This window comes from Sorex fumeus, unplaced genomic scaffold, assembly GCF_029834395.1.
Source record: "Sorex fumeus unplaced genomic scaffold, SorFum_2.1 ptg000055l, whole genome shotgun sequence".
In the NCBI taxonomy this organism is placed as follows: domain Eukaryota; kingdom Metazoa; phylum Chordata; class Mammalia; order Eulipotyphla; family Soricidae; genus Sorex; species Sorex fumeus.
The window spans coordinates 4,164,794-4,192,231 of record NW_026606112.1 but is presented as its reverse complement, the minus strand read 5'-3'; the positions used below and the strand labels follow the sequence as shown (position 1 = coordinate 4,192,231).

Below are 27,438 nucleotides of genomic sequence, written 5' to 3'. Positions count from 1 at the left end.
TGATTGTCACCCATTGCCTCTTTTGCAAACCACAGCACCCAAAAGGAGAGAGAGAACAAAAGGGAATGCCCTGCCACAGAGGCAGGATGGGATGGGGGATGGGGGATGGGAGGGATACTGGGACCCGTGGTGGTGAAAAGTGGGCACTGGTGGAGGAATGGGTATTTGATCATTGTATAATTGAAACCCAAGCACAAAAATTTGTAAGTCTACAACTGTACCTCATGATGTCTCACTAATAAAAATTAAAAAAAAAAAAGAAAAAGAGCAGGCAATAGATTTTCTGAAAGGGAAGAGGGGCTGTCTTCCACACCACACTGCCCAAATCCTTTGGAAATGCCTCTATGTACTGGTACTATCTGAAGCACCAATTCCCTAGGATCACGGCAACACTGTAGGTGTGTTATTTTTGCCAATAAATAAGAGAATTCCTGGCACACCATTCAGTTAATGAACAAAGAAGAGTTCTTCATGGACAAGGTTGATCAACCCAGCACAAAATAAAGAGAGAAATCTATCCAGCATAATCTCCAGCAAGAGGGGCTGGAGCGATAGTACAGTGGGTAGGGCCTTTGCTGTGCATGCCGCAGACCCAGGTTCGATTCCCAGAAATCCATATGGTCCTCCGAGCACCGCCAGGAGTAATTTCTGAGTGCATGAACCAGGAGTAACCCCTGAGCATCGCCAGGTGTGACCCAGAAAAGCAAATAAATAAATAAATAAATAACCTCCAATAAGAGTTGATCACAGTTATATCCAGGCCAGACTGACAGCAGGGAAGGTGTTTTACTTGCATGTGGCTGACAATTCCAAGAACCACCAGGAGTGATTCATAAGCATAGAGCCAGGAGTACATCCTGAGCACCCAGATGTGTCCCAACCTTCCTCCCCCTACCCCCTCCCCCCAAAAAAGAAAATTAAAGAAAAATCACAATTGCAACATAAAATAAATCCACCTGGGAGCCCCTGAGTCCATAGGAGACAGACTGTACCAACACCTCCTCCCTCTAGCCCTGGTCACAGACATGCCTCTGGAGCTCATTTCCCCTTAGTTACATCTCCAGTCAGCTCTCCACCTTTCTCGCCCTGCATAGGCAAGGAGAGAGCTAGTTAGAGCCCGCTGGGACACTGCATGTGAACAGGGAGATGGCACATGATGGAGAAGGCATGCAGCCAAATCAGGTTGTTCATTCTCTCCCAGGTAGTTGTGAGGCTTCTCCAGAGATCCCAGCTGGTGCCAGACAGCACTGCACAAATTTGACTTCTGGGAGTGTGTGTGTGTGTGTGTGTGTGTGTGTGTGTGTGTGTGTGTGTGTGTGTACTGTGTCTCGGGTTTTCTTGCTCCTCTGGTCTGAGGGAGAGAAGTAGTAGCATTCCCTATTCCCTAAGACATTTCTTTTTCTTGTTTTTTTTAACCCTGTTTATTGATTGAGGTTTTGTGATTTATAATACACAATATTAAAAGCCTATCATAATTAGGGTTTCCTGTGCACATGACTCCAACACAACACCAATCTCCAGTCCCCAGTTCTCTACCCAGAGGATGCCCATGCTCCTCCTTTTCAATACCCCTCTCCTTCATTAATTTTATGAATCAGTTCTCCCTACCTTCTTGACCTCCCCATGTCATAGGTAAGTAGACTCTTATTAACTATAGTCTCCTTCAAATATTCACTCTGAGTAGACCATCGGTTTTCTGCCAGGAGCTGGGATGTAATCACCCAAGTATTCTAAACAGTACATGATCCAACCTGTTTGTCCCAAGCACAATAAAAGAATCCCTGAGAGGGCAGGAGATAGTACAGTGATTAAGGCTGTATGACCCAGGTTCATTTCCAGCACCACGTGGTCCCCTGAATACCACCAGGTGTGGTCCTGAAGGCCCATTAGGTATCCCCAGTGCTGAAGGATTAAAGCAACATCACATATTCAGGTCCTTGCCTTGAACCCCTGACTGGCGTGGTTGGCCAAGAATCATCCCTGGGGCCTCCAGGCCTACTGGTACTACTTAGGAGTGCCCCCACCCCCCCTCCCAAATTCTGTAAATGCTAGTTTCTTTCCTCTTCCCTGTTCTCATTGTTATAACCTCTACAGTGGTTATCAATCATGCCTTTAACATAGCAGCTACTTCAGGAAATCATTGAATGAATGAACAAAATGTCTGTCAAAATCACTACAGTTTTGAGGCCAAATCAATGCGAACCAATGTACATTCGTCTACATTCCAACTTCTTAAACTGGTCATCATGACCCCATATGAAGTCACTTGCCTTAATGTGGGGTTTATTTAAAAAAATCTCTTTATGATTTATAACCAGTAGGGATTTTATATATATATGTATGTATGTATATATGTATGTATGTGTGTGTGTGTATATATATATATATATAATGTACCTATAGACCCAGCACCTTGTAAGAATTTCTCAGGTGAAAGATGTCAGGAAAAGCTTACGCAGCTCCAATCTAGTTGAGCAGATGTTAGTTTTGGAAGTATCTGCTATTTCTGTTACTGAAGGCCAGTGGATAGTTCTGCCTTATAAGTAAGCATTATCTCTTTTTCTCTTATTTCTGCAGACACAAAGATCAACCTGCTGGGATTACAAGTCAAGCCCAGGAAAGGGTGACATTTTTAGGTGCAGAGGGACTGATATCCATTTCCTGGTCCTTTCTAGGTCTTGGAGAGATTTTTATCTCATGCCACCTATTGCAGATGAACTGATTTTGCCAGTCCAGCCCTCTTAGACTGCTCCACCCGAGGAGAACTGCAATTTGGGATGAACTCTACTTTCTTGAACCCACTGCATTCTGGAGTGAACAGAGTCCATTAGTCCATAAAGGCCTCTTTACTTACCGTGTGTACTGATCTTGCTGGTGCGTCATGGAAGTGACTCCTAGCTCTGGTATTTGAGGGAGCACTTCTGGGATCTGAGATAAAGATAGCCTCCGAGGGTTGTCTATAATTAAAGAAGGAAACTCCATTTAGTCTGTAAGTGGTGCTACAAAAACGCATTATTTTATGATGAAGTAAGAGAACCATACCCTCCAACCGGAAAGGATTTCTTTCCACCACTCACTGAAATTCCTGCCTAGAACTCTCACCCTTCCTACCCATTTCTCTTAACTCTTGTTGGCTTTGGGGAGGGGGGTTGCAGGGAAGAAACATACTCAACGGTGCTCAGGGCTTACTCCTGGCACTGCTCAAAGGATCATATGTGGTGCCAGGGGTTGATCGGGAGTCGACTATGTCCAAGGCAAGTGCCTTGACCCTATACTCTCTCTGGTCCTCACCTCGGTTTCTTCTCTTTCATTCCTCCCGCTCCCTCTGTTCCTGCATTTCCTGTGCTTGAGAGAGCCAATAAAAAATAAAAAAGGAAAAGTTTTAAGTTCACTATCAGATAGCAAGCAAGAAAATAATCTCAGTTTGAAAACTGAAATTTAAAAAAAAAATATTTGCTGAAATATGTCCCTAAAAATTAGTAACCATGTCCTTGATTTCAGGGACAATTTTACTGAGACACAAAATTACAGGTTCGATGAATTCTCATCTCTCTTCCTTTGCTATGATTACACAACCTTTATAACTATTCTAATACTGTCTCCAGCTGACTTAAGGAAGAGATAAAACCTCCTGTCCTGGAGTTTCTTATTCTGCTGGGATCCTTGGTATTACTTTTTATTTTCTTACAGAAACTCAAGTTCTTCACTATAACAAGGTTTGTGTTTCAGATCTCTCTATTTTATGCAAGAACCTGAATGCGGATGGAAATGAGGTAATTGACCTCTAATTAAAAAACAAATGTTGAAGTAATTACTTCTTAAGGAAATAATCAAAAAAGGATTTGTGTGTAAACAAGTATATAATACTTCTTATTCATGAATATGATTAAGTACCAGTTACAAAATCAAAGGATTGTCAGATCTTCTGTTGCAATTTTATTATTTTGTTAGGGAAAAAATATTTTGATAGAAAAAATTGCTTGGGGGTTATTTATTTTTCTAAATATAAAAGACATTTACATGTTCAAAAACATTCTAAGCATAAAAGGATAAAATTTTATGTAAAATTTTCTCTCTCTCTCTCTCTCTCTCTCTCTCTCTCTCTCTCTCTCTCTCTCTCTCTCCCCCTCTCCTTTTTAGGCCAACCCAAGTGGAGATTGGTTCTTGTTCTCTACTCGGGTCAGGGTTGGGGGGTGTTCATGTGGTAGCAGGGATTGAAGCCCTGAGTCAACTGCATGTAAAGCAAGTGTCTTTTTTTTTTCTTTTTGGGTCACACTCAGCGATGCTCAGGGGTTACTCCTGGTTCTGCACTCAGGAATTACTCTTGGCAGTGCTGAGGCAACCATATGGGATACAGGGGATGGAACACAGGTCAGCCGCGTGCCAGGCAAACGCCCTACCCAATGTATTATCGCTCCGGCCCCAAGGCAAGTGTCTTAACCCCTGAATTCTCTCTGGTCCTAAATGCTTCTCTTTTCCATCTTTTCCCAGATAGTCATTTTCTACACCATCACATTGTTCCTTCTTTATCCCCTTCCTCTCTCCACAGATAACCAAGGTGATTAGCATTTTTGGTATCAATAGAAGACAGAAAGATGACACATACTTTGATGAATATCTGTATGTCCTTTTCTTTTTTTTACATAATTGGCAGCATAGTATAACATATGCAAACTTAATGATTTATCTTGAAGATAATCTCATATAAATACTTCTTCATTCCTCTTGGAGGGGATTTTGGGGAGGAGGGGAATTAATATTTTAATGTTAAGAAATCAGGGCCAGAGAGATATCTCAAAAGACCCAAGTTCAATCCCCAACACAGCATGGTCCCCACCACCACTGTGAGCTCTGTAGGCCCCTGAGCTCCTGTTGGGGATCCATGGAGGCCCCCAGCACTGCTGGGCCCAAGCAGCATTATGCCACTGGACCCAAACATTGGACTGCCCAGCCCACTCCCAACTGCTCAGGCGCCCTGAGAAATGCTTGTGAGTTACCCCCTCCTCAAAATGACAAAACCTGGTTATGTGACTGTGACAAAGTCCAGGTGGGTTAGCGTTGATGAGTTCTGGAGGTAACTCTACTTGGCTCTGTTCTGACCTCAGCTGGAAGCCAGGCTTCAGAGCTTGCCCTTTTACTCCCAAAGATGCGCAAGGCAGCTCTGTAGGAGGCCTTCTCAGCAGGGACGCCAACCTCGTCTCCTGCTCCTTTGCTTTAAGTGCCCGTTGGTCACCTCAAACCACTGTTTGGGACTGTGCTGTCCTCAATCATTCCTCACTTGCTACTGGCCCTTCTCTTTCTGACTTATCTCAGCATGATGCCCTTCGGTTCCAGCCAAGTTGCAGAGAACTGCAGATTTCGTCTTTTCTCATAGCTGACTACGTGACCACAAGTTCTATCTTTCTTTCTTTCTTTCTTTCTTTCTTTCTTTCTTTCTTTCTTTCTTCCTTCCTTCCTTCCTTCCTTCCTTCCTTCCTTTCTTTCTTTTTATTTTGCTTTTTGGGTCACACCTGGCGATGCTCAGAGGTTACTCCTGGCTCATGCACTCAGTAATTACTCCTGGAGGTGCTCGGGGGACCATATGGAATGCCGGGAATTGAACCCGGCTCAGCCTCGTGCAAGCTCAATGCCCTACCCGCTGTGCTATCGCTCCAGCTCAGACCACAATTTCTTTATTCATTTCTTTGTTCTTGGAAACTTGGGTGTTTGTAAATTGTAGCTGTTGTAAATAGCACTGCCGTGAACATAGGTGAACAAATACCTTCAACTTGCTTCCCTATAGACTAGGGGAAAGTTACTATCTTTGACAAACTGCCAATAATTTTTCCCTAATGTTTTTATTTGTATTTATTTTTCACATCATCAAATTTAGTCTCTCAGCTGAGTCTTGTGTCTCTATTAAAAGGCCCACATTGTAATTGTAAATTAATTCTATTGTTGTTTATACTATAACTTTTAAGATGTCATGCTTACATTATAACCATTGATCCATTTGAAATTTATCTGCCTCTGCTATGAATTCTGGATTGTCATTTTTTTTCTAGTTGGTTTATTAAGTTGAATGAACACTATTTTCTATCAATCCCTTTTCCTGCTCATTTGATATGCCATTTTAATTGTTTTATCAAAGTCATGAACTTTCTGATTTCTCATTTGATAATTTTATCTAGGTATATACCAGTATTAGAGTAAAATGACTGATTCTATTTATTCCTCTGTCTTTTTTTCTGGTTTGACAACTTATTTTTCACAGAAAGTAGTTGTAATGATCTTGTTTATTTTTAAAAATATTATTTGTATTTATTGGTTTAGGAAGTATTCACATCTTAGCACTCTCATCTTTCTAATCAGGAATATGGCATACTATTCCTTTTGTTCAGACCATTTTACAGACATAAAGTGTTTTTCGGAATGTTTTTCTAAAATTTTCTACAGAAAACTTGCACAATTCTTGCTGAATTTATTCCTAGTTGTTTATATCTTTATAGTTGCTTTAATTGCAGCATAGCTTTTAAAAATGCATAATACTATTTATGTTTTATATTACTTTTGTACCCTGCTGAATTTCAACGTTTTAAATAGACCTTTGGGAATTGCCTTAGATTTTCCACACCACTCATCATATTCAGAAATCATTTCATCTATTCTTCTCAACTTATTAATCTTGTATTTCCATCTCTTTCCTAAAAGGCTGGTGTTTCCAGGTCAATGGTGAATTAGTGGCAATTGTGGGAATCCTTGAAATTTTCTGAGCTTAGATAGACATGCTTTTAATGTGTGCCTACATTTTTGTTGTTGTTGTCTTTTTTTTTTTATTTTGCTTTTTGGGTCACACCCAGCAATGCTCAGGCATTACTCCTGACTCTTCACTCAGGAATTACTCCTGGCGGTGCTTGGGGGACCATATGGGATGCCGGGGATTGAACCCGGGTCGGCCGCGTGCAAGACAAACGCCCTATCCTCTGTACTATCACTCTGGCTCCTTAACGTGTGCCTATTCAGAATGATTCTGAGTCTCTGTTTGAGACAAATATATTTTATTATTTTATGAAAGTGCCTACTTCTCTTTTTAGGTGTTTTTATGAAGAATGCATATTACATTCTTTCAAATGCATTTTTGTGTCTATAGAGATGACCAAACAATATTTCCCACAGCATTCCTAAGACAAGCACCACCTGCACATAGAGTGAGCTCACAGAAACTGTTCCTTGGATTCTTTTGCTAATATTTGCTGAGGACTATGTACATAAATGCGGCTAGTTCTTAGGAATAATGTGCGAAAGCTGCTAAGGAGCTCAAATACTGGTTCTTTGAGAGAGCAAGGGGGCAGGGTCTCTCATCTCCCCCGCTCCTCAGTCATAGTCAGAAAAGTTTTGTCATTGACTTTGTTGGAGGCTCAATGTTCTGAAGAGAGAAATCTCACACTGATGGCCATTGTAGTATTTTATAGAACTAGGAGAGCCCTCTATGGATATTAAAAATAACCTTCGAAGGCAACTACTGTCCCTCAAGGAGTAGTTGCTAGCTTTATTTTTGCTATCTCCAGTTAAGATAGATAACTTTCTGGGAAACTTTACAAAACCTAACCCCCGAAGAAACATAAAATCAAGACAACGATCTAAGAAGAAATAGAAAATTTCTCAGTTACTTCTCAAAAAGTAACTGAAAGATCAGTTCACATAGGAATTCTACCTTTTTCTTTAAAGAAAAAAATAAAAATATATTATAGACTGCAAAGTTCAAAAAGAGAACTCCCAGAATGACCACCAACTGGGAACTCTTTGGTACTATTGCGGCAACATGGGAAGATGCCATTGTTGACAACATTGACGAGGAATATGATCGACTGGTTCAGCACCTCCATGAATGTGTGAGGAACACCAAGAGAGAGATAGCCACAAAAAATCGCCTATCTTCGAAAACTCTTGAGCTAATTCGCCAGCGTGGTTTGGCGCATGCTGCAGGCAACTGCAAGCTAACGTCCGAGCTCGCAAAGCAGTGCAGAGATGCGATCAAGGAAGACCTCAAAGAGAGAAAAGCAGAAGTACTGGTAGATGCGGCAGAAGCCGGGAAAAGTATTCGTAAGGCCCGCCTGTCCTTCGACAACTACAAGACCAAGATGACTGCCCTCCGATGTCCTGATGGATCCATCATATCCTCCAGAATGGCATTGGAGAAGATTATCCATGACTTCTACTCAAATCTCTTCGATAGCCATGTCCACTTGCCGACATACCAAATTCCACAGGATGGATATGTCGTTTCCAACGTTCTCCCTTCTGAAATCCGACACGCCATTTCATCGGTAAAGAAACGAAGAGCACCCGGCCCAGACAAGGTCAGACCTGAGCACCTGAAGAACCTGCCGTCAGTACTCATCAATACACTGGCTCGGCTGTTCACTCGCTACCTGTCTGAATGCAAGGTTCCGTCCCAATGGAAAACCAGCAGGACTGTACTGCTGTTCAAAAGGGAGACATCCATGACATTGGCAACTATCGCCCAATCTGCCTATTGTCTGTCATCTACAAGTTGTTCACTCGAGTCATCCTAAATAGGATTGGCAGAACACTAGATGAAGGACAACCATGCGAGCAAGCCGGGTTCCGCAAAGGATTCAGCACCATCGACCATATCCACACGATAACCAAGCTCATTGAGGTTTCTCGGAAGTTCAAGATGCCGCTCTGTTTAACATTCATTGATTTAAAGAAGGCCTTTGATTCTGTTGAGACGGAAGCGGTCATTGAAGCCCTAGCCAATCAGGGCATTCAAGCCCAATACATCAGGATCCTCCGTGAGCTGTATTGCGGATTCACTACCAGGATCTCACCATTCTACAAAGAAGTGATCGTTGATGTCAAGAGAGGGGTGCGGCAGGGTGATACCATTTCACCGAAACTCTTCAGTGCCACCCTCGAGAACATCATGCGACGACTAGAATGGGAAGGAATGGGAGTGAAGATAGATGGTCGGCAATTACACCACCTCCGCTTTGCTGATGACATTGTTTTAATAACACCAAACATCAGCCAAGCGGCACAAATGCTGGCCGACTTTGACCGTGAGTGTGGAAAGGTAGGACTACAGCTGAATCTTACGAAGACAATGTTTATGAGAAACAGCCTCGTTCCTGATGCCCCATTTGCTCTCAACCGAATGACCATCTCCGAATGCAACAGCTATGTGTACCTAGGTCGAGAAGTCAACATGACAAATGACCTGGCACCCGAGCTGTGCAGGAGGAAGAGAGTGGCTTGGAACGCCTTCAAGAACGTCAAAGAAATAGCTAAGAGGACGAAGAACCTCTGGCTCTGGGCACATCTCTTTGATTCCACTGTTCTTCCTGCATTAACATATGCCTCAGAGACCTGGACCCTAAGCAAACAAGATGAGAACGCTATTCAGGTCTCCCAAAGAAGAATAGAAAGAGCTATGCTTGGAATATCACGTTTCACTCAAATGAGATAAAGAATCCGGAGTTCTGACATTCGTCGATGATCAAGAATCAGGGACGCTGTCTCGTTTGCCAAGGTGTCGAAAATCAGATGGGCTGGTCACGTAATGAGATTTAAAGACGACCGCTGGACTAGAGCTGTTACCGACTGGATCCCACCGGATGTCAAAAGACCGCCTGGCCGCCCACCTACCAGATGGTCAGACTTCTTCGTCAAGATCATGAACAATCGGTTTGGGGCCCTTCATGTTCCCGGAGCGAACAGATGCCATTGGGCTACACTAGCACGCAACAGAGACAAATGGAGACGTTACTGGCGCCCGCTCGAGCAAATCGACGACTAACGGGAAGTTAAGTGATTAAGTGATTAAGTGATAGACTGTATAGGAAAAAAGGATGTTTCATAACTCAGCTTATGAAATAAACATTATATCACTCAAATCTAAGAAATATCATGTTCATTGAGAAATATTGCTTATGTCTTGCATGTGGCTAATTCCAGTTAAATTCCTAATACTACACGGTCCCCCAAGCATTGCCAGGTGGATCCCTGAAGTCCCACCTCTCCCCCCCGCATGCACCAGTGTGGTGATCCAACACTGTAGGGCCCAAGTAGTACAGAATCTTGACAAAAGACTCACGAGGAGGGGCCCCTAGGTCTCCTGAGAAAAACCCTCAAGAAATATTTAGGGGCTGAAGAGATGGTACAGCAAGTAGGGTGATTGCCTTACATGTGGCAATCTGGGTTCCATCTGAAGTAGTCCCAAAACCAAAAAAAATAAATAAAAAGAAAGAAAAAAAATTTTAGGCCAAAGTAACTCTCTAGTGTTTCTCTAGTGTACATTATCTTCTGTTTCTCCTAATAGCCAAAATCATGTAGCATACGTATTAACAGCAAAAAATTTTAAAAGTTAAAAAAAAAGCAAAAAGGCAGGATACATGTCATTTTAATACCTTCTTCAGAATAGCTGAAAGGGATGGAGTTTTTTCTAGCTCTACTTGGGGAAATGGAATTTATTTCAAAGAATAGCAATTCAGTAACATTAGGTAAGGCAGCAGAAACAGCCAAAAATATTTTCAGAAGACTTTCTGTGAATCTGTCAAATCTCTAAAGCGAAAAATTCTTGGATAATTTTCCCCCATGAACCCTAGCAAAGCCTTAAAATATCAAAGGAAAACCCAGTCTGAGCTTTTATCTGACTGCTCTAATGCAAACAAATAGATTCCAAGTAATAGTAGCTTTGATTAAAAATAAAACTTCATGCATTCTCTTGCTGAATAAAGCCCTTTTCCACTGCTCACGAGAGAACCCAGGCTGCCTCAAATATTTCTTTCCTTCTTTTTGTCAGATTTCTATAGCTTTTCAAAGTGCTTCAGATTATGACATCTGGGATGTAACCTCAATTCATCCTTCCAAAGTCATTTTGTCTTCCCGCTGAGTCACCAAATCTTACAAAGTATTTTCTTTGCTCTGTACGTGATGCTCCTCAGGTCAGAAAAAAACTCACCTCCCTCAGGGAAGGTACATCTGAGGCGGCCTCAGTCTCACTAGATTCTGGGAGCTGCTCGGAGCATTTGTTCATCAATTTTTGACATTTTCCCCATCTAAGTACTAACTTGACCTGACCCTGTTTAGCACCCGAAGTCAGATGAGATCAGGAGAGTCCAGAGTGGTATGACTGTGAATGTTTTTGACATTATCTCCAAAATGACAGCTAAGTTGTTATTTTTTTAAAAAAATGTTTTTCTTTTTGCTGCTTGGTTACTAAACTGGAAAGCCCAAACCAGTTTAAAACAAGGAGAGGTCCAAAGGTTAAAGCGATGAACGTTCTGACCCTTGGTAAACTCAGCTTAGAGTGAATTTATTTTGTTTTGTTGTCATTACTTATGTATCTACCTCCTCCAGTCCAAAGGGGAGGTTTCCTAGAGGGGGGACATGGGGCATAATATTCCCAGACCCCAGCTCGAAGATATAGAATACTGAGACATAGCAGGTCCTCAGGAAGTGTGTGCTGACTGGCTGAGGGACTGACATCACAGTGGTTAGGGCTCATACCCAGCACACAGCAAACCCGAGTCCCACTCCTAGCCCCACATGGCCCCCTGGGCATCACCACGTGCATCCTTAAGGCCCCTGTGCACCTACCAGGGTGTCCCAGTCATCCCCGGTGCTGACAGCATGGCATCCATGGGCCCTCGTATTGACGCCCCAGGACACTTGTCTCAAAATCCATGGGCCCACCCCCCACCAACCCTTCTCAACACCACTTGGGAGGTCTGGAAATTGTTTTGAAAAGAATGTCACCAGTGCTTCTAGATTCGGCACAAAGGGCTGTTCTATAACAGCGTTCAACGGACAGAATCAATCATCATATTGTCTATAGATTCCACACACTTAGGCATTTTTTCCCTTCCAGTCTCTGCATTTTTATCTACCTGTCATCAAGCCTACGCCATAACCTTGACTGTTTTATGAACCCAAGCTGTATTTTAAGAGTCAGATATATGATATCTCATTTTTCTTTGTGAAAGGACCTTCTGGTTCTATAAACTGTGGGTGTGAGCCGGATGATGCCATGCATCTTCCTTAGTGTGTGGCAACTACCAGAGGCAGTATCGCTGGCAGGCCTGGTGGGAGGCTCCAAGTCCGGCCAGTTCACCTAGACAAAGCCCTGGGGAGGCATCGTGGGAGGGAGCAGACAAGGGGCCTCTCCTAGAAGTGCCAGCGTTGAACCCCACAAGCCCAGTACAGAGGTTTCACATTGAGTACTGACACACAAAATCCATGGTCCACCAAGATCAAGTACTGTGGCTTTGGAAATACTGATATGGCTGCTGTGAGTCTAACAGAAATGAAATACATGGAAAGGTAAAATGGTCCAGAGAGATGGTGCAGCAGGTACTCGCTTGCAAGCAGCTGACCCTGGTTCAATACCTGGCACCCCATGTGGTGTCCTAAGTCCTTGAGCACAGAGCCAGGAGTAAGTGCTGAGTACTGCTGGGTGGGTGTGGCCCATAATTTAAAAAAAATTTTTTTGAACCGTGAGTAATAAAGCTGTATTCGAATGTACTATGAACAATTTTTTTAAAAACCCACTACCAAGTGCAAAAAGGAGTATTTTGCTAGCATCTTTTAAGTCTACTTAATGAGTCTTACTCAGAATTTGGTGGGGGTATGAGGGTGGGGGATTGGAAGACCAGGGTTGGGTCTATCCGTAGGAACTATTTCTGGCTCTGTGCTCAAGTCATCCCTGGAGAGACAGTACAGAAGGTAGAATGCATGTGGCTGACCTGGGTTTAATGCCAGCACCCATACAGTCCCCTGAGCACTGCCAATAGTAAACCATGAGTGCAGACCCAGGAGTAATCCCTGAGCATCACCAGGTGTGACCCCAAAAGAGCAAAACAAAAAAAGTGATTCCCTGCAGGTGCTCAAGAATCCTTTGTCAGAGAGTCAGTCACATGTAAAGCAGTCGCCTCTCTTCCTAGATGCTCTCTCCAGCTCACTTAGAATTCAGAAAGACCTACATACGTGTTCCCTGGAGAAAGGCTATGAATGGCTGGTCTTGAAAATGATGACCCTTGCTACTTCCTTACTCCCCTTTGGGCTTGGAAAAATTGAGTCATTATGACATTTTGTAGAGAGAGCAACAAACATCCATGACTCACAGAAGCGCTTGATGTCCAGGGCTGCAGAGATAGCACAGCAGGTAGGGCACCTACCTTCCGTGGAGCCAACCCAGGATCATTTCCTGACACCCCATACAATCCCTGAAGGCAGAAGAGAGTAAGCCCTGAGCCCCAAACCAAAAAACAGAAAGTAGCTCTTGGTTTCCTCAAAACAGCTTCAAATGATGGAATTCAAGTTACTCTTCACAGATTACTTGGGTCAAGACAGATGTGGAAAGTTTCAGATGATTTGGTGATATTTATTTGGTTCTCTAATTAACCTTCAAAAAAATCACAGAAATAAAAATGCAGGGATCAGTAGTTCTACCTGTCATTCTGACCCGTGAAAAAGAGAGAGAAAGGGAAAGAATCATTGGCACTTTCGTGTGGGCCCAAGACAGCTAGTAGCCTTTTACGGCTGAGAGATCCAATGATAGCAGCTTAAAATAGATTTCCATCCTTCATGATGTTAACTCCTTACGATATTCAGAGTTCCATCTGCTATCAACAGTGATCCTAAAACCACTCATCTTTTCCAAATCTGGCCAATGTGAAAATCAAATGAGGATGGAAGACTAAATTACTGAAAAATTACCTAGAATTAACATGTAAAGAGAAAAAGGCATTTCTGGAACAGACAACTGCCAATATTATGAGTCATTGACTCCATTCCCGGGTTATTCACACCAAAGATAACCTTCATACTCAAAGAAATGAAACTGATGAAGTGTTTCACCATTCGCCTTTCATTACTTTGGATCGGCATTATCAAAAATTAAAATTTTAGGAGGAAAAAGTTCTTGAAAAGTCTTTGTAAGACAGCAGAGACCAGTCTTTCAACTGAATGAATGACAGGGTCAGAGAGAGAGTACAGGTCAGGCACTTGCCTTGCACAAAGGAGACCTGGTTGAATTCCCCAGCACGGCCTGAGGCTCTCTGAGCACTACTAGGAGTGACCCTGACACAGAACCAGGAGTAGCTCCTGAGAACTTCTAGGTGTGGCCCCCAAATAAACCAAAAAGCAAGTTTTCAGAAGGAGGCAGGATAGCTTGGTGTAAGGACAGAGATGTTTTTCTGCATATGTTTTCTCATCCATTTTTCCATCCTGAACATTCATAGCAGACATACAAAGGCATTAAATGAATGCAGAGAATAGCTTGTCATCCCATTCTGCCTGTAGAGTCTTCACCCTTAGGGATTTCTTCCTGCATCTAGAATCCCCTTTGCATTTGAGACTGTTCCATAGCCAAGCACATGGCTCTAACCTTTACTGGATTTATGAACCCAAATCTGTATTTTAAGTGTCATAACTCTTATCATGGAGCAAGTAAAAATCAGATGTTCATGTTGTCTTGCTTGGTGCTTTGATATCTGGAACCAGTGATTTATCTTTGCCTCTGCAGGAAATCAAGACCCACTTCATCTTTATTATCCCAGCCATCAACATGTTGCAAATTCTAATTTTACATTCATTTTATTTTGGGCTAATACAAATTACTGGGCCAGCCACTTATCTTGGCATTTAGTAATTCCCTCTCACAATTAAATTCTGTTTCTTTGGCTTCGTATTCCCTAAAAGCCCACCCACATTAACTGCAGCAAACATTTCAACCCCTTTTTTCCGGGATGACTCACATTGTCACACACAAACCCCTACATCCTCACAAAGAGAAACGTTTTATCTCCATTTCTAAGGTTAATACAAAAGAGTTTTGATCTGCGGTTCAACCCAGCTGGAGTCCACTCCCTGGGTCACTGCTGCCTTTAAGTGCCTCTGTGGAAACTGCACTGAGTCTGAAGTCTGGAAGGGTCTGGCTGTGGCTTGGTTACTTCAACTCCTGGAGCTTCCATTTTCTCATCAAAAACTAAACAAGAGGTTACTATGAAATTAAACAGTATGATATGTCTGAAAGCCCTAGGCTCCTGGGAAGTGCTAGATGAGCTTTTATAGTTTAGCTCCCTTCTAAGGGGCTGGAGCAATAGTACAGCGGGTAGGGCGTTTGCCTTGTACTCGGCCAACCCGGGTTTGATTCCTCTGTCCCTCTCAGAGAGCCCAGCAAGCTATCGAGAGTATCTCGCCCTCACGGCAGAACCTGGCAAGCTCCACGTGGCGTATTTGATATGCCCAAAACAGTAACAAGTCTCATAATGGAGACATTACTGGTGCCCACTCAAGCAAACTGATGAACAATGGGAGGACAGTGCTACAGGCAGTGCTCCTAAGGCAATCAGGGGAGAGTCTCCATAACTCCATAACTATGATTCCACCCCCACCCATGCAGAGGCAAGGACTGTGCTGAGGCCAGCGCAATTTTACCATCAATGCTGAGCATAAGGCCCACAGTTCCCATTCTGCAGATTTTGGTTGACCATGACAGTGAAGAGGTTGAAGGTTCAAACTCTTCCCGCTGTTTGGTGATGGTGAGAATGGCAGAGGCAGTCTTACCAGACCATTCCCAGGCCGTGATCTGTATTTTTCTCTGCCTGCCCTTCCTGAACTCCTATTTCACTTCCAAATTCAAACTCCTTAACCTCCCCACCATTTCTCTGGGTTTCCAAGAGCACTTCTTTCCCGCCAGGTCTGCCAAGTCAGTTTCCAGCGTTAGCATCTGTGACTCAGGTCTTGTGCACTGCGACTATCCTTGACCTTGGTCTCCCACCTGGCTAGCCAGCTCAGCTGGGGACACTGGGAAACTATTCATACCTGGTCCTTAAAGCCTCATCTGCAAGACAGTCACTGTTTTTCATTTTTCTCTGGTATCCTTAGCAATTCTAAAAGTGCATTATATGTTTCTTTCAAGCAGAATTATGTTTTTTCACTGACTTTTCCTCCCCCTATCCTCAATATTTACCTCTTGCTTTTTGCTATTTTTGCCTTTTGTTTGGTTGGTTGGTTTTGGGAGAAGTGCTTTTTCTTTTCTGTTCAAATTATTTTTCATTTGTTTGGGGGGCACCTCTAGCTGTGCTCAGGGCTTACTCCAGGCTCTGTACTCAGGGATCACTTCTAGGGGTTCTCAGGATCAAAACCAGGCCACCATGTGCAAGGCAAGCACCTTTCCTACTATACTCTTTCTCTGGTCCCTTATCTGCTTTTATGTTTAGGGTTTGTGTGATTTAATAAGCTTCCACTGCACATGAACTGCTTGCCAGATCTTATGGCAGGAACACAGATTCAAAGATGAATATAACAGTCATTACCTTTGGGATGATAATAGTGGAACAAATAAAATGTAGATTAATGCCAAATGCAGAAAACATATCCCATCACGCTACTCAAAGGCGGGAAGAAAATATTAGAGACGTGCAAATGCTTCAGATTTGACCTGGTACAGCATTTCTCCTAACGAAGAAAATATTAGAGACGTGCAAATGCTTCAGATTTGACCTGGTACAGCATTTCTCCTAACAGAGATGTGATTCTTTTATTTTTTGTGTTCTGTTTTCTTTCCTTGGTGGCACAAAGGAAAGGGCGCACACGTGCAAAGCCTGAGCCCTATCACTGCACCAAATCCACAGCCAGTCATTGTTCTTTTGGCCTGAATGTGCCTTCGCTTATATCTCAGCCACAGAGCCCGCTTGGCAGTATCGTCTTATTTCCCTCTGCCTTTTTCAGGGTATGAACCTACCTCTCTCCTTGTGTGTATAAATGCAGCAACCCGCTTGCTTTATAACCCGTGAACAACTGAAGACACACTCCGGGTTGAACAGCCAGAGCAGAGATCTGGCTGCTGAGCTGCGTGCACCTGGTCCCTGTGCTCTTTGATCTACATTTCTTCACTCCTGTTACAGCTTCTCCCGAATACCTCTCAGCATGCTTTTCACCCTGACATTCTCCGGCTGCCTCTAATCCATCATTACAGAGCGAGGCCTTAAAAACAGCACTCAAGGGAAACATCAGTTCCTTTCCATTTCTCTCCCAGAAAGAGCAACTTATAATGGGAGGCTCTGGAGGGGGGGACTTTTTAGGTTAAAGAAATATAAATAACAAGAAATAGCTTGTTCGGTTCTCCCTTTAAGATGCTGGGCTTCAAGTTTTAAAAAATAAAAAATAGCCTTTTGGTTTTAAAAAATACAATAGCAATCAGCCTTTGGCCTTCTTAACCATTAATATTATATCCCTGGTAATAAGGCTGGGGGGGTGGCTAGTAGGAGCTATTAAAGGTAGGAATAGCTGAGACCATTCTCTGGTGAATGGAGCCCAGAGGTCCATAAATATAACCTGTGTGAGGTTAGCCTGGTGGTTCCCTAGTACTTGAAATTTGTGAGTCCCCTGATGCCAAAAGCAGATGGGGAACCTGTTGGGTTGGCTTTTGTTTTGTTCTGTTTTGTTTTTCAGACAAGGCTGCAGTGCTCAAAATTACAACTTGAGGAAGGTTCAGCTGCACCAGGTTGCAACGTTGCCAGGGTCTGAAAGTCAGGCATGGAGACTGACCAGAGGGACAAGGACCGAATGTCATTTTCTTCATTGGAAAATCTGGTGTTGCCATTTGCAACAACCTGTGTTTTTTTTATTATTTTATTAAGCTAGAGTGTTCAGTGCACAACAATTTCCAACTTTCTCCATTTTATTTATTTATAATTTTTAATGTGGATCAAACCTGCTCTGCTCGAGGGCTACTCCCGGCTGGCTGCTGCTGGGCACCTCCCTGAAGCCCTCAGAGACCCTTCTACACACACACAGCACATGCACTCACCTGGCTCACTCTCCAACCCACCATTGACTATTTTTAACTATTGTCAAAGGCTCATTTAGCCAATATTCTTTACAGACAGAGGCTAATAATTTTACTGTCAAAGTTGGAAGTAGTCTATATCTGGAGGAATTACATTCAGCAATTGCAGGGTGGGTACCATGGATATTGGACATGCCTTACTCCTTTGCGCTATCTCCCTGACCAAACATTTAGGGTTTTTTTGTTGTTTTATTTTTTTTTTTTTGGTTAGGCTATTGAGTAGCACCCAATCCAGTTTTCCCTCAAGTCAAGGGTGCTGCTAATTTTTATTCATTTAAGAGGCACAAAATGTTGAGGAGGCTATTCCTGACTCAAGGCTTGAAGATTTCTCCTGGAGCTTGAGAGACCACAGAGAGGCTAGGAACCCAGGGTTCCTAGCTGCAATACATTTGAGCATCTCCCTGCACCAAAGTGACTGCTAAGAAGTGTCCATGGGAGAGTAAGCCCTGAGCACCTCCAGGTGTGGGAGGAAGAAAATAAATCCTGTACAAAATACTAAGTGCCTAGAGATGGAGCTGCAGGAGGGCAGGGTTAGGGACAGTGTGCAGGGCTGGTACTCAGGGTTCAACCACTGTCATTCCATTTCATTTTGGTTTTGAAGACTGTTCCCCAGCAAACTTGCAGCTGCCGAGCTGGTGTAGGCGCAAACTGAGGCCTCACTGAGGTTTCCCATGCCTGTATGACTCCTTTCCAACTTTATGCTCCTTTTGGGGTCCGGGTGGGTGGGGAAATAGGGGTACACTGCTCTATGCTAGGCAATTCCTACCTCTGTGCTCAGGAGCGCCCTGAGGCGGTGGTGCCCGGGATCTGAGCTGGGGTGGGCTGCATGCAAGGCTCTTCATCTTCCTGCTTTTCAACAGGATCTGGCAGCTGGAATTCAGGGGGCTTTGCACGTTGGAAGATGGAGCCTGAGCATCTGTGCTGGCTCCCTCCTTCCTGCTCAAATGAGACATCCTTGCTTCCATTACTCGGGAGGGGACAGGGGACGTTTTAATTGGAGCTATTAGAAGTTTTTGTTACAGAACGTTGCCCTCCACGCAATGACGGCTCCTGCAAACGCCCCTGCCCACTCGGCAATTACTTCTTGCATTTGGAGACATAATGGTATCTTGTCTCATTTAAAAATAAGTCGGAGGTTTAGACCTCACTGCCTGCCCTCATCTGCCTACTCATAGGAATTTCTCCTTGCCAATTAAGCACACTTTCCGCTTTTTTCTTTCCGATGATCACTGTGCCCTGGGATAATGACATTTAACTCAATTTTATTTGCCTGTAGCTTTTTTCGAATAGAACTCTAATTTTGTTCTGTTTTGTTTTGTTCTGGGGGGTTTGATTTTGGGGTCACCCCAGGCTGTGCTCAGGGCTTGTTCCTGGCTAGTTTAAAGAAACCCAGAGAGGTCAGGCTCAGGGCACAGGAGAAGTCCCGGAATTTCCCTGTGACGTCACAACACTCACCTGCAACCACCCACACATTCAGCGTTTGCAGTTTCTCTGAATCACTTTCTCTTAAGAGAGCAGATGTAGATGTGTACTTATGACCTGTTCCAAGAAAAGAAATGAAATATTTATATGTTAAAGAAGCACATTCTTGATCTATGATCCCCAGATTGGCTCAATAGGTTCTTTAGGAAAATGGACCATTCCACACTCCAGGGCCCGAAGACATTGACGTTAAAAGCTTTTCTATAGTAAGTGATTTTCCATCAACATACTCAAGTTCTTTCTAAACCCAGTGGCTTCCCTGCTATCATAAAAGCCATTATGTCATTTCCTCTAATGGAAAACACCAATTCTACATACAGAATACTATATTATTTATGTCATTATATATATGACATTCAGAATATTTAACACATGTTTCATACTTAGTGCCTTTAGTGGAGCCGTGTTTTTCACGATTTTGTAGGCTTGGTTTTGTAACACAGCCTTTGAAAGCCACTAAGTCTGAATATTCAAAAAAAAATAATGTCATTTCCCACTATTGTTTTTTTCCCCAGACATTTTTTTTCTGTTGGTTTTTGTCTCTGTTTCCTAATATATTTAAAAGGTTGGGGAGGGGAGGAGGGAGAAACTCAGAAGACTCCAAGCTACTCTTTGCAAATAGTCCACATTAACTTAAAATAACATAATCATAAAAACTTGAAAGACTCTGACAATTTTTAGCTGTTCAACTCAGAACAAACAACCTCTCTGCAGCTCAGAGAGCTTTCTTCTATAGAATGAAAATCATAGCACAAACCCTATTTGTCTGCTTTGAAAATCTAGTGAAAGCTTGTGAAATTTCTCTGGAAATTATTGTTCTACAATACACAATGATGATGTCATTAACTGATACAGGAAAGACCTTTTATAGTAAGGTAAGGTATCACATACCAAGATGTGATATGAAATGCTTTGAGAAAGATCTGCAGGGTCAGTGAAAAACTACAACGGTTAAGGCACTTGCCTTTCAATTGGGGGGGTCTCTGGCTCAATTTCCAGCACCTCAGAGCCTCCTGGAGTTTTCCCTAATCACAGAGCCAGGAATAAGCCCTGAACCAATTCAGGTGTGCCCCTGTCCCTCCACAAATAAAGAGAAAGATTAGTAGCTAAGGCTTAACCAACAGAATGAACGGCAACCTCACTCAAGCCTGGAGGCTGTCATTTCCCCTGAATTGTTCTGTACAGCCTTGACTGCTAAAGAACTGAGTTGGGGGTGAGCCTAAAAGGACTTTGTGCATAAAAGGTCCTGATTTGATGGTTACCCCCCTCAAGTGCCACTGGATGTGAGATGCCCCCACTTGATTTTTTTAAAAGAACCTTGGAAATAATATAACCACCACAATATCACCATGCTTGAGAACTACCAAGCACAGGAAATTCTATTGAATCTCTTACAAAGTCTCTTTATTTCATTCCTGACCTCAACCCTGAGGGGTGATGGTAATGAGTCTGGCTTTATAGATAAGAAAGGAGACACTCAGATATTGTTATTTATTCAGTCACATAACTAGCAAGCGAGAGTTTCAAAAGTCCAGTCCTACTGTTCTGCAAAACCTATTCTCACAATATATCTTATATTGTATCTGAGAGACCGTAAATGGCACATAAACATTCATCAAGCCTGATATTCATTATATGAATGAATATTCACTTCCAGGGCCAGTGTATCTGTGGGCACTAGTCAACAGGGCCATGCCAGGAGTTTTCTATCCTGATAGGTGTGTGCCTGAGCCATGGCTATTAAATATTTGTAATATCACCCTCTACAGTTCTGATTTCCATTTTAGCTCTGCCTGACCAAATCTGTACTGTGCCACTTCCTAAATATTGACTATTATTCAAACTCTTCAGCTAGAACCATTCTGTTCAAACTCTACAACTCTGAAACATAGCCTCAGCACTTCATATTCTTCTATCCTTTTGGGTCCTCACTTCCACTAAGCTCAGCCTCCCATACACCAGCTTTCCCGAGTCACTGGGCCTCTCTTTCCACCTATTCACTAGTATTAGGAGAAAGGGACATGAAGTTTCTCAAATCCTCATCCTAGGTCTTAGTGATACTTATATTGCTTGGATTTTCTCGAATCACCACTCACATACAGTTGTTGCTCAATAAATGGTAAATTGAATTTTAAGAATAATTCAGATCTCTAGCTGAGGCATTCAATGAACTTATTCAAACAATGCATCTATCTCTCAATACTTACTCTGCCACTTGTGTGCTCTTCTGAGGTCTTCAAGTACTTTGTAGATAGTGAAGATAAGTGAAAATATAAAAACCAATAGAACTAAAATATACCAAGTGATCTTTGTGGAGCAAATAAAATCTGCAAAGAAAAAACATACTATAATATTACAAGAAAGTGATGCAGCCAGTAGGTGGTACAATTGGTTCTACATATCCTGTCCTTAGCTGAAAACTGAATATATAACCAATACTGATATAAAACTGAATATATAACTAGCACTTGCTCAACTGAACTCTTTCTTGATGAATTAAATAAGTACATTTGATTGCATGGCTTCCAGATTGGCATTTTATTCCCAAATTCCATGATGAGTTTCACTTGTCAATTGCGTGGCGTTGGTTTCTCTAATCTTGCATCTCTCTTGTTGAGTCTACCCCGCAGCGCATCTCAGAATCAGAACTCTTGGTAATTAACAACTTTGACCCATATCACAGAGCTAAAAACATATGTTCTTGAATCAATCAAGATGCAGTGATGGGGAAGAAAGGACAAGAAACAAAGAGAGAAGGCAAAACTGTGACATATGTAAAAGAGGCCACATAGATTCACCCAGACATTCCCATTGGCTCTCACAGCAATGATCCTATCAAGTATGTGCATTCACTCAAGATAACTCACTCCCTTTATTAGAAAAAGAAAATCCAAATTACAGATATAGAATGACTACATTTATTTGTGATATATATATATGTAACAGTATGAAACTAATATCCAATGCCAGGGGGAAATGGGCCAGGAGGACTGGTCAATGGTGGGTCAACGGTGTGGGAGATGGAGGATAGTTAAGATAGAGGAGGGTCGATTATCACAATATTAGTTGGCAATGGATAAGAACTGAGTGTTGAAAGTAGGTAAAGGAATAGAGATGATAAACTTTTAGCATCTGTATTGCAAATATCATAATGCTTAAAATAAGAGAGAGAAAGATAAAGAGAGAGAGAAGAGGTGCCTACTGTAGAGGCAGCCTGGGGTGGGAGGGTGGCTTGAAGGGGTGGGAGGAAATCTGGGGATACTAGTGCTGGGAAATTACACTAGTGGAGGGATGGGTGTTGAATCATTGTATGACTGAAACACAATCATGAACAATTTGTAATGCTCTATCTCACGGTCATTCATTAAATTTTTTAAAAAAAGAAAAGAAAAGCTGACAGTTAACTGTAGTGCCAGCAAAAGGCAAGGTGGGTGCAATCTCCAAGGTGAAATGAAACACTATTAGGACTCTGAAAAACAATCATGCATTTATCATCTTTCTAAGGCAGGGGTGATCATGCCCAATCGGTGGGTGTCAATGCATTTACCAAAGCATCAGCACAAACATTAGAGTGCTTTCCTACCTCCCCTGCCACCCCCTCACCCTTCTACTCGCCATCACGGAGAGGAGCAAACAAAATGAGTAAGAATCAGAAAATAGCTGAAGGAGCCAGTGACAGTTTCAGAGTAAATTTTCCAGTTTGAACTAAATTTAGCTTCACCCCCTGGTGGATAGAACAGCTAAGGGAGATTCCAATTAGTCTTTGCATAGCAGAGTGAAAGATGAATAAATTTAAACTTTTCTACACAAGGAAAAATAAATGTGCAGCTTCCAGATTACGGGGCTCCATAATTGGGCCTCACTATTATATCTGAGCTATGAGTTCAATTATTTATCATTTGGGGCTGACTAGAATTTGTAGGGTTTTCTCCAATTAACCCAAATGCAAATTATCTTAAAAGCAAAATTATGAAAATGATTCTTTCCTCTTCATATTTTAGAAAATATAAAATCTCATTAGCTGGATACAAAGATGTGCAGTAGAGCAAATGTTTAAATATCTATTATCTTTATCTTTCAGATGATATCTTGGTGTATTTATACAAACTTTTCAAAACATTCTTGCCCACTTCACTCCTGAATCAAGGCAACTCACCCTTTTGCTCAGATCTCAGTCCTTTTCCCACTCTGCCCACCATACATACATTGATGCAGACACACGTGCACATGCATGCACATGTGAAACAATCTTCATTTCAGAGACCGTGAGGTCCTTGGAAAACTAACTCAGAAGATACAATTTTTTAAATCTATAATTTATTTTGAAAACTGCCTACGTATTACATACTTGTGTTTGCTCTAAAGTAAATGTGGCATTTTGAAAATAAAAGCACCCAAAATTATTAGAGCTTCAGCAAAGCATTTTACAGCTTCCATTGGGATGGAATAATAAAAGTCAATTGCTCTACCATCTCACCTTTCCCTCGGGAATGTACTTACTTGCTTATTTTACATTTATTCGTCTCCGTGTCCTTAGTACCTCACATTCTGTTTTACAGCAGGCACTCATTAATTGGTACACTATAAAATGGCCTTCAAGAGTAGATTTTTAAGTGAAGTGGGAGCACACTGCTTAGAGGAAAAGATTAATGACAGTAACTGAGAATAGGATGACTTGGTAGTTAAGTCTTGATTGGTGAAACAGTCAAGCAGAATTAAGATCCATGTAAACTGTGTGTTTGCAGTGTCTACCTTTCTCTCAGGGTCACCCAGTGACCCACATTGCCTATAATCCACCTATCTTAATGGCATTGCATCAAAAAAATCACATTTAATACAAGTCTGGTTCTCATCTCCAAGACAGGGCATAAAAATCAATTCAATCCAACATAACATTAATAGCATATTACAAAAAACAGGGGTTTTTATGTTTAAGAATTCATCTTAGGGGCCAGATAGATAGTACAGCAGGTAAGGTACTTAGTTCACACTCAGTTGACCTGGGTTTGATCCCCAGCATCCCACATTGATCCCCTGAGCCTCACCAAGAGTAATTCCTGAGCCCTGCCAGGGGTGATCCCTGAGTGCAGAGCCAGAAGCAAGCCCTAAGCACAGCCAGGTGTAGCAAAAAAAAAAAAAAAAAACCCATAAATAAATAAATAGAAAAGAAATCTCTGCGGCAGGATAAAAAATTAATATGATTAATGCTATTGTGCATTGGTTTGCTATACACAAACAATGTATTAAAGGAAAGGGAAATTAAAAAACAATCCCTAAAATGGTGAGAAGAGATGAACAGGAACTTCAAGGAAGACATACAGATGGCCAATATTGTATACGGAAAACAGTCTTGTGTATCACTCACCACCAGGGAAAGGCAAATTAAAGCAACAAGAAGGTATGACTTCATACCAGCACATATCACAAAGAACAAAACCGGTCTTGGAGTAGATGTGTGGAAAAAAGAACCATCATCCACTACTAATGGAATATTGCCTGGTTCAACCCTTTGGAAAGCAATATGGACATCTCAAAAAACTAAGAATTGAACTTCCATGTTACTTAGCATCTCCACTTTGGGGCACCACTTTGAGGCACCTACTCAAGAGCCCCAAATCTCCATTTAAAGAAGATATTTTGCATTCTTATGCTAATTGGAAGAACCTGACAAGCTACCTGCAACATACTCAATATGCCAAAAACAGTAACAATGACAGTCATCATTCCCCTGACCCTGAAAGAGCTCCCAATACTCCATCAGGCTTCACAAGCACGTGACAGGGACGAATGAAGACGTTACTGGCACCCGCTCGAGTAAATCGATGAACAATGGGATTACAGTGATATAGTGATACAGTGATGCTAATTGTAGCACTATTCAAAATAGCCAAAATCTAAAAACAACCCAGGTTTCTAAAGACAGATGAACTGGATAATGACACTATAGTACATATACACAATGAATACTACTTGACTGTATCACTGTATCACTGTTATCCTGTTGTTCATCGATTTCCTTGAGCAGGCACCAGTAACATCTCCATTCGTCCTAGCCCTGAGATTTTAGCAAGTGCCACATTGGAGGCTCTTTCAGAGTCAGGGGAATGAAACCAATCATTGTTACTGGGTTTTGGCATATTGAATACACCACACGGAGCTTGCCAGACTCTGCCATGCGGGCAGGATACTCTCAGTAGCGTGCAGGGTTCTCAGAGAGCAAGAACTAGACAATAAGAGGTGAAGATCCAGAGTCAAGATCCAGAGACTACAAAACCAAGCTCCCGGAAGAGAACAACGCAGTCCCCGTGCCTGACTGTCCTCACTGGGGCCCCTTGGAGGGGGGGCAGGTTGAGTTCCCCTCCCCTCCCCTCCCCTCCCCTCCCCAAGCAGAACCCGGGCAGCTGAAGATCTCCGGGACCGAGACACAGCCATGCTTAAGACCACTCTCTACATGCTCCGACGAGCCTCATGCATGAAGGAACTGGCAGAGGAACCAGGTATACGGGTCCCGGGGCTGAGATCCCAAGCCTGCTCCCTTCGGGACTGGACCTCCTCACCCAGATCCCCCATCTTCCAGTAGCTAGGCAGTTACACCCACCAACTGCCCCAGCGACGTGTGATCCCATCAATGACCAAGAACTAGAGACTATAAAATCAAGCTCCTGGAAGCACGAGACATACTTGACTAGGGGGAAAAAAGATAAAATCATGCAATTTTCCACTATAGAGATAGAACTAGTGCATATGCCGAGTGAAGTCAGCCATAAGGAAAGGGACAGACACAATATGATTTCTATCATGTGTGAGATACAAAGAAATGACAGTGAATCACAAATCATCCAAAGCAAGAGAATTTGTGAATTGGTCTACACAACAATGGGGAAAGAAGGTGTAAGGATGACACGTGGGGAGGTCTAAGATGATGGTGGATGGAAACTCTGGGGGATTCTCTCTTTAAGAGTGTGATGTTGCAATGTTGTATACATATCGTTGACAGTATTATAAGTGATAGTGACTAAAATTAATAGCTTTTACTAAAATAAATGTTTAAAAGAATAAAATAATCCCAGTTGTAATTGCATCAAAAACAGATTAAAATAGTTGGGAGTAAACATAATGGTAAAGGTAAAGGTAAAGGCCCTCCCGTTGATCGTCGATTTGCTCGAGCGGGCCCAGTAACGTCTCCATTGGAGACTTTGTTGTTACTGTGTCTGGCATATCGAATACTCTCGGCAGCTTGCCGGGCTCTCGAGAGGGGCGGAGGAATCGAACTCGGGTCGGCCATGTTGGCCGCTTGTAAGGCGAACGCTCTACCCGCTGTGCTATCGCTCCAGCCCAACATAAAGTAAAAAATCTGTACACTGAAAACTGTTGGATGTTACTAAATAAATAGAAATACCAAAGAAATGGAAAAACATACTACATTTAGAGATTGAAAGAATAAACATTATTGAAATAGCCATCTTAAAACCATCTACAGAATCAAAAGTCTCTATCAAAATTTTAGTGTCTTTTTTTTTTTCTTTTTGGGTCACACCTGGTGATGCACAGGTGTTACTACTGGCTCTGCACTCAGGAATAATTCCTGGCGGTGTTCAGGGGACCATATGGGATGCTGGAAAATGAACCCAAGTTGGCTTTGTACAGGCAAATGCCCTACCCGCTGTGCTATTGCTCCAGCCGCGTACTGTCATTTTTAAGGACTAAAACAAACAATTCCAAAACTTGTATGGGAACACAAAAGATCTTGAACTGCCAAAGCATTCCTAAAAGAACAGAAGGGAAATGGAGGCATCAGGCTCGCTGGATTCAACTACATTACAAAACAATAGTAATTAAAATGGTATAGAAACTACTGAAATAGGAGCAAACACACAGGACTATGGAATAGAGAATCCAGAAATTAATCCACACATATATGGACAAAAGTGTCAAGTCCAAATATGGAGAAAGAAAAGGCTTATCAACAAATTATGTAAAAACTGAAGAGCCATGGCAAAAGGGGAAAAAAGAAGAAATTAAGTCATCACCTAATACTATAAATCAAAAAACTCAAAAACGAGGGACCAATCTAAATTTTAAAAAAAAAACATGGT

General features: G+C 42.3%; 1 protein-coding gene across 1 annotated transcript in view; it reads right to left on the bottom strand.

The window, feature by feature from the left end:
* The window catches only part of TMEM156 (transmembrane protein 156), a 49,444-nt gene that overhangs the window by 1,219 nt on the left and 20,787 nt on the right, over positions 1–27,438 (bottom strand). Inside the window, exons 4-5 of the mRNA XM_056125565.1 lie at positions 21,550–21,669; positions 19,316–19,399 (exon numbers count right to left, since the gene is read on the bottom strand). Coding sequence (XP_055981540.1) covers positions 19,316–19,399; positions 21,550–21,669 — 204 coding nt within the window. The remainder of the gene's footprint in view (positions 1–19,315; positions 19,400–21,549; positions 21,670–27,438) is intronic.